This window comes from Suricata suricatta, chromosome 2 (genome assembly GCF_006229205.1).
Source record: "Suricata suricatta isolate VVHF042 chromosome 2, meerkat_22Aug2017_6uvM2_HiC, whole genome shotgun sequence".
NCBI lineage: Eukaryota > Metazoa > Chordata > Mammalia > Carnivora > Herpestidae > Suricata > Suricata suricatta.
The window spans coordinates 22756069-22770346 of NC_043701.1; the positions used below are offsets into that span (position 1 = coordinate 22756069).

Genomic DNA, 14278 nt, shown 5'->3' on the forward strand with positions numbered 1-14278 from the left:
TGCCTGAGTGGCTCAGTTAATTGGAGCCTGGAGCCTGCTTCAGATTCTGTGTCTCCCTGTCTCTCTCTGCCCCTCCCCTGCTTGCACTCTCTCTTTCTCAAAAAGACTATATTGTAAAATATTGTTTGAGCAAAATATATTTTGATGTCATATTAAACTACAAGTGTTCTTGAGTTACTGGGTAAATACTGAATAGCTAAAAACTTATGTGACTAGAAAATTTGTTATGACCTGTTTCATGCTTATTTTCCACCATCTTACTTGATTGAATGCTTGCGGGTTTTTTTTTTTTTTAAGATTTTTTAAAAAGTTTATTTATTTTGAGAGAGAGAACACTAGCAGGGGAGGGGCAGAGACAGAGAGAGAGAGGGAAGGAGAGCGAGAATCCCAAGCATGCTCAGTGAACAGTGTCAGTGCAGAGCCCCATGCGGACTTCAGCTCATGAACCATGAGATCATGACGTGAGCTGAAACCAAGAGTTGGATGCTTAACTGACTGAGCCACCCAGGTCCTCTGAAAGCTCAGTTTTATGTTAATAAACCTATCGTGAATTTCAGGGTCTCTATTTTCAGTTTACTTTGGGAATTTGTACAGGCCATTTATTCTGCCTGTTTTTCTTCCTTGATTTCTGTTTATCTTTGGAAATTTCTTGAAGAATCACTATATATTATTTGTGACGCACTCTATCATCATAAGAAATTGACTAGGTAAATCTATGTGATCTCTTTTGACAATTGCATCTACCCTGAACTGAGATTGAGTCTTCAGTTCCTTATTGCCAGCCTCTATAGCCTTCTCCCAAGACAAGGCAGTTTGGTAGAATTGAACTAGAATTTTATCAGTTGTTAGTTGTCTACTGTGTACTGTAGGACTTTGTCCCCAAAGTTATCTTTCAAAACAGAGCTCTCTTTTATAACTGTGACTAGCTGTTAGAGACCAAACCCTGTGCTCTTGTTCCATTATTATTTTAATAATTTATTTTCTCCTGTGAAAACGATTTTAGTATTATATGTAGTACTTTGCCAAGCATAAATACACCAAAAAATAATAGAAGTAAGTGAAATTTTCACTTGGGGTGAAATAATTTTTCTGCTGTTTTATTCAGGAACTAAAGATTGAAATGTAGGCCTATTGAGAAATATATTCTCCTATTTATAGATATATTAAAATGGTTTTCAGACTCCATTCTCAGAGTGAACAAAAGCTTGCTTATTTAAGTGGAAAAGAAACATTAACCATAGATAGGTTTGAAAGTTATACAGTGACATTTTAGTTTTAGTAGGAGCTTTGGGGACTTTTTTCTTCATACTCTCCCCTCTACGCAATTAATGATTTCTAATCAGCAAGATTAGATCTGTTGACCTGATTGATAACTCTCATGCCTTCCCAGAATGAGTCAGAAGAATTTAGGGAATACTTTGTTGAACAGGGCCTGTAAATGTATAGGTTGAGGTATTGGCTGAATTAGTGGATAATTTAGCTTATCAGATTTTTATTATACTCTGGTCTATGTATGTTTTTACGTGTATTGTATTGAGGTATAACATTGTAGTTATTTAGTAAAATAATCTGTAAGACATTTTTGTTTGGTCTGCTTTCAGGTTCATGCATGGGAGATTTCAGACCAATTGTTACAGATCCGACAGGATGTGGAATCATGCTATTTTGCTGCACAGACCATGAAAATGAAGATTCAGACCTCATTTTATGAGCTCCCCACAGACTCTCATGCCTCTTTACGGGACTCATTATTAACTCATATCCAGAACTTGAAAGACTTGTCACCTGTCATTGTAACGCAGGTAAATCCTGTGCTTCTCATTAGGGAAATGTGTAAGGTTTGGATTTATCAGATTAATTTTGATTGACTTTGCTAGGCCATGCTAAGTAATGTTAACAACTTTATTACAGACTCATTGCTATATTCTTAAGTGGATAGAAAGTGAACATGTAAATCTTCTGTATTAATCTTAGAGTTCATTTGATTTAAAACCAGATTAAATACCAGAAGTGAGGGGGTGGGGAGTAGAAGTTTTCACAGGCAGGCATGTGCCCTTCCCCCCACCCTGCTGTTAAAATTGCAGATAATAAATACTGTTTATTGTTTTGGGTCAGAGGTCTACATAGTTGCTTTAAAAAAAATTCCTTTCTGGACCAGTTGGCTAGTAAAATTCTCATGAATGAAATTGTGAACCATCTGGCCTTTCCCCCTTAGACTGGCAAATACATTAGAAAGGAAAACTGGAAGCTTTAGTGAATACATACTCACATGTGTTCTCTACCTGGCATAGAAGTGCCCTTGAAGAGGAAGGAGGCTTTTGCGTAAGGCTTCAAGATGAGAAATGGAAAGAGAAGGGAAATGGCATTCCATTACTTGAGAAGTGAGTCAAAGGGCTGACTTTGTCAGTAGCTTTGGCCTTTTGTCAAAGTGTAATTTATCTGTCCATGAAGTTCTATGGTATTGCCAAATAAAAAGTAAGTATTGACATATTCTGAGGAAAATCTATAGTTTGTGCTTTCTGATTTCTTTTTGTTGTTTTTTGGTTTTGTTTTTCATTTTTAGAGGTTAACTTTTTAAATCCTAGCACTTGATAGCTAGCCCAGAAGAGTTTACATGGCTATATAGTGGAGGTGAGGAGAGTGTCAGTCTTTGTTGTCATATTGTTTGGAAAAAGTTTAGTTTTTTTGCTTGCCAACTAATATTGATGGTAACTCTGTTTCTGTTCGTCTATTCATTTATTCAATCTCTCTTATTCAGCTGGCTTTAGCAATAGCAGATCTTGCGCTACAGATGCCTTCCTGGAAGGGGTGTGTACAAACATTGGTGGAAAAGTAAGTTGTACTGACTATATAGTAGCATTTGGAATAACTATTAAGCTACAAAGAGAAAATTGTTAGCATTAGCTAGACTTTTGGAGTATTTTCCCAAACTCTTAACATAGAATTATTTATTATTAGCTTTTGTTAAATTAAAAGAATGTTATTTAAGGGGCGCCTGGGTGGCTCAGTCGGTTGAGCATCCGACTTCAGCTCGGGTCATGATCTCGTGACTCATGACTTCGAGCCCCACGTAGGGCTCTGTGCTGACAGCTCAGAGCCTGGAGCCTACTTTGAATTCTGTGTCTCCCTCTCTCTCTCTCTGCTCCTCTCTCTCTCTCACCAAAAGAAAAAAAAATTAAAAAGAATGTTATTTAAAATATTAATATTATAGATGTAAGTCACACAGGACATAAAAGGCCCTTATAATTTACACACGCATGTTCCTTGAATTAACTGCAACAAAGTCTTTCACTGTCTTGTTGATTACTCCCACTAACTGACATGTAGCAGTTCTATAAAAACATTGTCAGAATGTTTAAGATGATATTAAATTGATATAGGATCATATGGGGCCATAAATGGCTCAGTCAGTTAAGTTCCCCACTTTGGCTCAGATCATGATCTCACAGTTTGTAAGTTCGATCTCCACATCAGGCTCTCTCCTGTCAGCGTGGAGCTTGCTTGGGATCCTGCTTGGGCTCCTTCTCTCTGCCCCTTCCCCATGCATGCTTTTATCTGTCTCTCTCTTTCTCCTTGAAATAAAAATAAACATTAAAAAAGTTGAACGTCATTATGCATAAAAGTTCTTATAAATTGGGGTTTGTTTCATATCTATTCAAAGGGAAAGTATCATTTTTAGATACATGGAGCATGCTACTTTGAATAAAAGCATTTCCTTATGGTCTTGGCAAGATAATCTTGGCATTTGCTTCATGTTGGCCTTTGGTTAGGAAATTATTTTTGAACAAGGTGGATGTCATTTTTACCTCTCACTACAGTGCATCATTAAGGCCTTTATAATTTATTGTTTAAGAAAATGTTTATTAAGAAAATTAACACATGCTTCTTGAAAAAATTCTAATAATATGGAAGTTTTCAAGGTAAAAGCCTTTCTTCCCTCTCCCTATTCCTGTATTTTGTAAGTAGTCACTATTAATGATTGGCTGAATAGCCTCCCAAACTTTTCCTTTAAGCATTTGAAAATGCATAAGTGGATATACTAATTTTAATGTACTATGTATTCATTTGTTTAATGTGATATATTTCATACACTTTTTTTACATAATACGTTGTGGACATCTTTTCATGTTAGGACATAGATATTTCATTCATTATAATGACTATATATGTTCCATTGTATGACTGTCTGTAACCTTTTTGATTCTAATTATGGAAGGCCTTTATATTTTCCCAGTATTTTTGCTATTATAAAAAAGTACCACAGTGCATATTTTTGAGTGCTTTGCATGTGTATATGAGATTTTTCTGAGAGAAATTTCTGGATGTGGAATTGCTAGGTCAAAGATTATACAAGTTGAAATTTTGATCTCCAGATACCTTTCCAAAAAAATCACATGTATATATTTTCCATTTTTAACAGTAGTGAAAATGCTGCTTTTTTAGGTTATTCTGAGGCCTGTTATCTTATGTGATTGAGTATTTTCTGACTGTAAGTAACTTCTGTCTCTCGCCTTTTCTTTTCCAGATATAGCAATGATGTAACTTCTCTGCCTTTTTTGCTGGAGATCCTTACAGTGTTACCTGAAGAAGTACATAGCCGTTCCTTACGAATTGGGGCCAACCGGCGCACAGAAATTATAGAAGATTTGGCTTTCTACTCTAGTACAGTAGTATCTCTACTGGTGAGGAAGCTTGAAATACTAAGTTGCTACAAAGGGGCAAAAAGCCATGGTTGTTATTTTCTAATTCAATATTATTGTGAACAACAATTTTCTTTGCACAATTTGGCAGTGGTCATACTGTGGCATTTATGGAAAACCTTACAATTAAAAAATACTCTCAGGGGCGCCTGGGTGGCTCAGTTGGTTGAGCATCCGGCTTTGTTTGGCTCAGGTCATGATCTCCTCATTTATGAGTTCAAGCCCTGCACCGGACTCTGTGCTGATGGCTCAGAGCCTGGAACCTGCTTTGGATTCTGTGTCTCCCTCTTTTCTCTGCCCCTGCCCTGCTCATGCTCTGCCTTACTCTGTCTACCAAAAATAAATAAATGTTAAAAAAAAAAACCCAAAAAACAAAAACCCTACCACGTCCTGTGGGGAAGGTTTGGGGAGGAAAAAACCCTTTTTGATTCAGAAACTATACTTTTTGAGCTTGTAGGTGATGCTGTGAAGGTGATGTTATTTTCATTTTATAGATAGATACAGGCATTAGAATTATACAACTGCTAATTCAGAATTTGAACTCAGGCTTTCTGATTACATATCCCATGCTTTTCTTCTACTTCATGCTACAAACTTTGGCTCTTGATGAAGGATCATGCTAAGGGAAGGTATATAAGTTTATTTAAGGAAAAGATTCTCTCTTAAGGACTGGTTGAGATTTTGATAGGGAGGTGGTACAGGACTGACCTTTGAGCAATATCAAATCATAGATTGGATAATACTATGCCATCTTCTTAATTTTTTTTAATGTTTTATTTATTTTTGAGACAGAGACAGCGTGAGCAGGGGAGGGTCAGAGAGAGAGAGGGAGACACAGAATCTGGACAGGCTCCAGGCTCTAAACTAGCTGTCAGCACAGAGCCCGACGTGGGGCTCGAACTCACGAACGTGAGATCATGACTTGAACCAAAGTCTGACGCTTAACTGACTGAGCTACCCAGGTGCCCCTTTGCCATCTTCTTAAAGAGAGATAAGTGTGGTTTTATCCTTATTGACTGGGTGGAAATTTTAATCCTTAGACCAGGCATGGGTAAATTTACAGACTATGAGCTAGTCACCTATTTTTGTAGAGTTTTATTGGAACACAGTCATGCCCATTCCGTTACATGTTGTCAGTGTCTATAATTTTGGGTCTAAAATGACAGAATTAAATAGTTTTCACAGAAACCACATACGGTCTACAGAACCTATTTTATTATTATTATTTTTAAGTTTATTTATTTGTTTTGAGAGAGAGAGAAACTAAGTGGGGGAGGCCCAGAGAAAGAGGAGGAGAGAGAGAATCCCAAGCCACACTGATAGTGCAGAGCCCGATGTGGGGCTCGAGCCCGCAAACTGTATGACCTGGGCAGAAACCAAGAGTCAGAGGCTTAACTGACTGAGCCACTCAGGTGTTCCTAAAAGATTTACTTTAAAGAAATATTTGCTGGTTCTTGGGGAACATGGGTGGCTTAGTTGGTTGAGGTCATGATCTCGGCTCAGTTCATGATCTCACAGTTGTGAGATCGAGCCCTGTGCAGACTCTGTACTGAGGAGCCTGGTTTTTTTGTTGGTTTTTTTTTTTGTTTTTTAATTTATTTTTGAGAGACAGAGAGAGACAATGTGGGCAGAGGAAGGTCAGAGAGAGAAGGAGACACAGAATCTGAAGCAGGCTCCAGGCTCTGAGCAAGCAGTCAGCACAGAGCCTGACACGGGACTCGAACCCACGAACCGTGAGATCATGACCTGAGCCGAAGCCGGACAGTTAACTGACTGAGCAACCCAGACGCCCCCTGAGGAGCCTGTTTTAAGATTCTTTCTCTTGGGGTGCCGAATGTTGATTCCAGTTCAGGTCATGATCTCACAGGTTTGTGAGGCTGAGCCCCTGCTAGGGATTTTCTTTCTCCCTTGCTCTCTGACCTTCCCCTGCTTGCTCAGTGTCCCCTCCCCACTCCACTCCAAATAGAATAAAAAAATAAACAAAAAAGGATTCTCCCCCTTCCCTGCTTGTGCTCTCTCTCTTAAAAAAAAAAAAAAGGATAGTCATTTAAAAAACGAAACAAACATTTGCTGGTTCTTGAAATTGATGGCATTAAATTATCTAGCCCACATCTCATTTTAGGTCTTCATAGTCCAAGTCAGTTTTCTCGAGTAATGTGGTTATAGTAGATATTTTTCAGGGATTTGTTTCAGTACTTCTCCAGTGTCATAAAACTTTTTATTGGAAAAAGAAATCTTTTACTTAATGTGTTCTTATTAGAGTTGGAAATTAATTAGAAAATATTTCTGCTTCTGCTTCAGATTATGTGTCCTTCTCTGCCCCTTCCCTACTTGTATGCGTTCTCTCTCAAAAAAAGTAATAAACATTTAAAAAGATTTTTAAAGAGGACACTTGGGTGGCTCAGTCAGTTAGGCATCCAGCTTTGACTCAGGTCATGATCCCACAGTTTGTGGGTTTGGGTCCCATGTTGGGCTCTGCTGACAGCTCAGAGCCTGGAGCCTGCTTCAGATTCTTTGTCTTCCTCTCTCTGCCCCTCCCCCACTCATACGCTGTCTCTCTCAAAAAAAATACACATTAGGAAAAAATTTTTAAAAATAAGTGCATATTTCAGTTAACCATTTAATTTAAAGAAATAGTATTATTGAGAATTAAGCAAATGCAGATAAAATTACATTCAGACTACTGGAGAGCACGCTGTTAACCCTTTAGTACATATCCTCTGTGAACATATGTACAAAATTTAAAAATACAAATGAGGTGATATTTTACGTATCCTCCTACAACCTGCCTTTTCAGTCATCCAGCTTCATTTTTCCATTTCAGTAAATTTTTGTGTCATCTAATAAATACCCAGGCCCTATTCATATTTCCTGAGTTCATCCTAAAATATCCTTTACAGCATTTTTCCAAATTAAGATCCAGTCTAGAATCATGCCTTGTATCAGTTTATTATAATTCCTAGTTTCAGTCCCACTTCCCCTTCCTTTTCAAAATGACAGTGATTTGTTTGAAGAAAGTGGGCCAGTTATTTTATAGACTATCTTGCTTTTTGGATTTTCTGGTTGCCTTGTCTTTGTTTCATTTAGTGTGTTTTTCTGTTCTCTGAATTTCCTTTAAGTGGAAGTTGTATCTAAAAGAGCCTCTAGAGAATTAAGCCTTAATACCCTAAGGCATTCATTGTATGGAACAGATTCTCTCCTATGCATTAATAATGGTACTAGTATACTATCCTAAGGATAATGGAGAAAACAGTTACCCAGGTTATTTTCTATAAGATATAATTCTTTCCAGAATTCTGGTTGAGAAATACAGAAAGGCTTGATGGATTAATTTTAAAAGATTAAACATTTTTGGCTGGAATACGTTATAGGTACTTCATGTGGCATTTTACTAGAAGAGAAATACTTTTCGGTGACTTTCCATTAGTGTTGGCAGAATTGACTAGATTAGGATGATGGCAGTCTGATTCTTTCATTTATAAAGTTTGTTTTTCTATTTGTAATACCATGCAGTTGTATGATGGTAGTTTGTTATTGTACAAATGTTCAATTCCATCTCAATCTTTGCCTAAAGATTTTAAATTCTAGTTGGTAATCATTGTCCTAATAATTTAATTGGGATTAGAATAATATTTTAATAATTCTCTCATTCCTTCGACATACATATTTGTTGGCATTGTGAGTATTCTAACATTCTTATACTAGAAAGGCACTATAAATCTTAATTCTTTTTAAATTTCCTGTTTGCAAGATAAGGTTTTATTTTAAACCTGCCTCAAGTGTTACTGTGGTTTTTTGGTATTCTCTTTGTGGAGGGTTATGACTCATGGATTTTCATTGATTTAGGGGCTCTACTAAAGTCATTCTTTTGATGCTTAAAATGTTATAACTTTGGCCACTGGGGCATTTCTTTGCTTTCTAACACAAAAAGATGACTGCTAATCATCTTGATGCCTCCTTGCCCCAGACCTAGAATCCTTGGTTTCTGTAAGTATCAACCTGGGTCCAATCAGAAGAGAGAAACCACACAGTAGTATTTGAGAATGTTTAATATAAACAATGATTCTTTTGTGTTTTTTAATGTTTTTTATTTATTTTTGAGAGAGCACAAGCAGGGGAGGGACAGAGAGAGAGGGAGACACATAATCTGAAGCAGGCTCCTAGCTCTGAGCTGTCAGCACAGAGCCCCACACAGAACTAGAATCCATGAACTATGAGATCATGACCTGAGCCAAAGTTGATTACTTAACTGACTGAGCCATCCAGGTGCTCCAAGAATGATTAAGTCTAGTAGGAGGTTACAGTAATGAGAGATTGTGTCTAGTAATAAGTAAAGAAAGCTCTAAAGAGTGTAGGCATAAAACAGAAACAAGAAGCAGATATTAACCTCAAGTCTGAGATGGAGTTTCCAAGGAAGGAGTTCACACCCTCCCAGGACTGAGATCCAGACCCTGTTGGAGAGGGCACAGTGTTTTGGAGAAGTTTTTTGTGGCACTCCATGTTGCTGAAGATGAGTCCTTTTGAACTTGCTGGCAATCTGTTTCTAGGAAGGTCAAGAAAGCTTTTCAGGGACAGTGTCTTTCTACAGGCACTCTGCCTCAAAATCACATTGGGGTGGGAGTTCCAGAAGAAGATGCTTGCTGTGCGCTGCAGATGCTGGAGAAACTGAGCACACTGGGTCTGGTGCTGGAGAAGTTGTATATTCCTTAGGAGCCAGAAGCACTTTGCTGTAAATCCATTGGAGAGGGTGGGGGTGGGGAAATGCTGGGGAAACTTGGTGGCCAGTACTGCAAAAGCTGGGCACCAGAGGAGATAGAATAGAAGGCTGCGGCTGGAGGAGTTCCACATTCTGTAGACTGCTACCAAGTGAGCACACTAGAATCAGGAAGCAGAACCCCTTTTCTCTTGTTGTTTCTCTCTGGTAGCCTTCTGTAAAAAAAATTTTTTTAAATATTTATTTATTTTTGACAGAGACCGAGTATAAACAGGGGAGGGGCAGAGAGAGAGGGAGACACAGAATCTGAAGTAGGCTCCAGACCCTGAGCTGTCAGTCCAGAGCCTGACACAGGGCTTAAACTCAATGGACTGCAAGATCATGACCTGAGTTGAAGACAGACACCTCTGACTGAGCTACGCAGGTGGCTCTCTCTGGTACCTTTCTGACAAAAAGTTAGTGCTAGCTGGCATAGGAAAAAATATTTAAAGGGCCCAGATCCATTTTTTACAGGTTAGTCTAAAAGGGTGAGTTTGGTGCTGAGAGGCAATAAATCTAAAACCAGCCATAGTTTTTCTATTTGACTAACTTAGCTTCCTATTTGGTTAACTGTACAATGGCATAATAAGCAAATAGGAAATATGCAAACTCTTGGAGCCCTCGTTTATATATTGGCCACAAGAGTTCTATAATTACTTATAATTAATTGTAATGGCTTTCCTGCACAACTCATTTCATCCTTCCCTGCTGCTATAGACTGAATATTTGTGTGTATGTGTGTGTGTGTCTCCCTTCTCCCTCTCCCGCTCCCCCAATTTATATGTTTTCAACATAGGTTTCATCTAGTGCCCAATAATATTAGAGATGGGGGGGTGAATGGGATTAGTGCCCTTAGAAGAGACCCCAGAAAGCTCCATCCCCTCTTATGTCCTGTAAAAACACAGAAAAGACTGTTGTTTATGAAAGAGAAAGCCAGTCCTCACCAGACACTGGATCTGTGGGTGCCTTGATCTTGAACTTCCCAGGCTCAAAAATCTGTGAAAAATAAATTTCTGTTTATAAGCCACCCATTCTGTGGTATTCTATTATAGCAGCCTAAACAGACAAAGACTCAGCTGGTTGGGGCTCTTTTCTCTGAAGTGACCCAGTCATTTCCAAAGAATCTGAGCTGTCAGTAATCCTGCCGTTTTTGGTTGTTGCTTCTGTAGTTTTACATTAATCTTTACTATTAAGCGTGGAAGTACTAAGAAACTCTCTAGAAATTTCTCTGGGTTCCAGACCAAGAATTTCTTGCTTCCATCATATAGAAGGAACTCAGTTTTTCCTTGGTTATTGGGATCAGTCACTGCAGACTTACCCCCTCTGCCTTTGTTTTTCCCTATTGGTTCATTGGCATAGGAAGCCCACATTGTCCAGGTGGTAGACTTATTCCAATTTACTGGAGTCATGTTTGTGCTTTTCTGGTGGAAGCATTCCTTCCTTGGGAACCAAGATCTCAGAACCATCAGAGTTGCTCTTTACTGTACTCCCCTTACCCTGATATGAGTTCCTTGAGTAGATAGGATGCCATGATGGTTGGATATGGCATTCTGTGAGTCCAAAAATGATACAGTGCTGGCAGAAGCATTGCAAGCAGGGAAGGAATATCCATACCCAGAATATGAGTCTCTTCTTTCCTTTCTTCCTATGAGTCTTGTCCTTCTAGACAAATCTCTGCTTCCTTTGTGATAGAAGTACAATGTAGTCCATCAATCTGGTTCCCATGGCTGATGGTGCCATTTTAGGACTCAGTGTTAGTCTCTGCTATTGGCAGGTTTGATACTCATCAGTTTTAACTTGGTGGAAGTCCATATTAATTCTTAAAAAAATTTTTTTTAATGTCTTTTATTTATTTTTGGGAGACAAGAGAGACAGGGCAGGGATGGGTCAGAGAGAGGGAGACACAGAATCTGAAGCAGGTTCCAGGCTCCAAGCTAACTATCAGCACAGAGCCTGACTCAGGGCCCAAACCCATGGACCGTGAGATCATAACCTGAGCTGAAGCCAGACGCTTAACCGACTGAGCCACCCAGGTGCCCCCATATCAATTCTAATGTAGCCTCCATCCCTGCTCCTGTGGCCACTTTGTTTATGAAGCCATTGGGTAAGCACTGGGTGACTGGGGAAAGAGACTGATACTATAGTTTGTCATTTTGTTTATCGCTGAAAGATCCTCTGTAGTGGAAGCCCTTTGGTGGGTATTCGCATATGACAGAAATCACTCCACACACAATCTGTGCCTATTTGTATCCCATTCATTTATGCTTCTGCCTCATACTTCTTGTCACCCATCTTCTGATCATGCTTCCAAATCTCTGATCATCCAGAGCACTGAAAATTGTCCATAAATAAATGTGGGTCCACATTTTCAGTCCTCTCTTACTCCATATGTGGTGAACAGTGGATTTTATTGCTCCCAAAGTTCAGCCAATTAGAATTTTTCTTCAGCCACTCACTGTCCTTCACTATAGCCCCTATGTGGACCTTAATTCTGCCGCTGTCCACCTTTAGGTGGTACCAGCATGTTGTATAGATCATTCTGTAATCTAAGCTTGAGTTTTCTCTTCAGTTATCTAGTTGTAAGGAGCATCCCTAGAGGTAGGAAGCAACAGACATGGATTGAGAGAGATGAATCAATGCAAAATTGTCTAAGGAATCTGAACTATCTGCTCATGCAACTTACTTACATCCTTTTGAACTCAGTCTCTTATATTCCATTTCTATTTGATGACAGATTGCTATTATGCACGCCCAACCTTATGTTTAGGTAATTCAGACAATACTCAGGCCATATGTTTAATCGTTACACTTAACTTTGGAAAAAATATACATCACAAAAACAGTTTGCGAAGAGAAACATTGTAGTCTGACTTTTAATTTTTTTCTCTCTTTTATTAACCTACCATATTTATAGTAGTGTCACTTTATGTAGAACAGTGCATCAGCTTTTCATGTGGGGATAAACAGTAGGGCTAGCTTTTTTTTATTCTATAAAATTCACTGTGTAGATGAGTATTACTTTAAAGACACTTTAAAAAAAATATTTATTTATTTTGAGAAAAAGAGAGTGTGTGTGAGCAGGGGAAGAGGGGCAGAGAAAAAGAGAGAATCCCAACCAGGCTCCATGCTGTCAGTGCATAGCCCTACACGGGGCTCAATCCCATGAACTGAGATCATGACCTGAGCTGAAATCAAGTGTCTACCCAGTCACTCTTATAGACCATTTTTTGATGAGATTACATTAATGAAGAAGCGGGATCTAAGAAACAGTTATTTCTGAAACATAAGTCTGTAATCTGTCTCAGTTTCCCAATTGAGAAAGTGGAGATAATAGGCACCTGCCTGTAGCTTTAGTGGGGATTAAATAAATTAACAGTGTTGAGAGCAGCATCTGACACAAAGCACTTTTAACTGTTAGCTGCTATTTTTATCCTTCTAATTATTACATCTGTAAGGTGATTATACTAATGGTTTAAATATAAAGTTGGGCATTTTTTAACTTTTTTTTCCTTCTTTTCAGATGACCTGTGTAGAAAAAGCAGGAACAGATGAGAAGATGCTTATGAAGGTCTTTCGCTGTTTGGGAAGTTGGTTTAACTTAGGAGTTTTGGACAGTAACTTTATGGCTAACAATAAGTTACTAGCACTCCTTTTTGAGGTTTTGGTAAGGAATGGCTTTGTTTATGAAAATATATCTACCACATAGTCATAGTAATAATTAACCTTCTGAGACATCGTGTTTTCACATTTCTGCACAGTGATTGGAAAGTGTATAGTAAGAAAGCAGCAGTGTCCCTTTTCTTGTTACCAAGTACCACATTAAGTTATTAGTACTAGTGCTCAGCATAGAATGTAGTTAGGCATAATAGGAAAGCAGTCTTATATATAGGTCAGTGCTTTACATATTAAACCCTTAAGTAACAAAAAACCATTGGTCTTTTTTTTCTTATTTTAAAGATATAATAATGGTCGTTGGGTCTCTGAGATAGTTATAGATGAGAATATTATCTTTGCAGTTGGAGATAGTTTACTTAAGCATCAGGGTGTGTAAAGGGGGGATTTGGGGCTTTTGAGATTAATGGAATAAAAAGCAGTATCTTTTTATGTATTTGTGCATGTCTTCATTAATTTGAAAGTAATAAAGTCTCCTCATACATTCCTTTGTCTTGGTAGACAGGACTAAGCATAGAAACAGACTACCTTTTAGAACAAGAAACATAGCAGTATCTCAAGCACATATTGAACAGGTCTTTGGAGATAGGAGTGACTTTGTCCCATTTTCCTGGATGGTCACCTTCCATGAAGTCATATTAGTATGGAAGCTCTGTGTACACTGGTTGTGTGTTGGTGCACTGTTATTTAGAAGATGGTAGTGTGATACTGGATTCATACCACGGTGAAAAGAAGAGGAAAAGGAAGACATTCTTCAAGGAGACATTTTTGTGTTTCATTATTGTTAGTGTATTTATGCCACATTCTTGCATCAGGAGCTAAGACTCTGGAAAGTTAGGTTGCTAGTAATTGTTTTGCTAATCATCTCTATTGATGCCCTACCTCAGTAATGGTAATATTGGTTCTAGTATCACCAAAGCATGTGAAGACTAGTATAAAATTAAAATCCCACTGTTGCTTAAAATTTTATGAATATGATTGATTACATATGAAAGGAGGACAGTCTAGAAACTTCAAACTTCTAGACCGTGTTACTTCTGGGAATTAAGATTGGGATAAGGAATAAGCTAAGTAGTGTGCCCAGATGATAGTATCTTCTCTTCTGATCCAGTGTGAGGACTTCTCTGCCACTTAAAAGAAGAGTGGTTTTAGG

General features: G+C 38.3%; 1 protein-coding gene across 1 annotated transcript in view; it reads left to right on the forward strand.

Moving 5' to 3' along the window:
• TNPO3 (transportin 3) overlaps nt 1–14278 on the forward strand; it is a 77859-nt gene that overhangs the window by 21831 nt on the left and 41750 nt on the right. Inside the window, exons 2-5 of the mRNA XM_029918064.1 lie at nt 1602–1802; nt 2759–2832; nt 4526–4682; nt 12974–13117. Of these exons, the coding sequence (XP_029773924.1) occupies nt 1602–1802; nt 2759–2832; nt 4526–4682; nt 12974–13117 (576 nt within the window). The remainder of the gene's footprint in view (nt 1–1601; nt 1803–2758; nt 2833–4525; nt 4683–12973; nt 13118–14278) is intronic.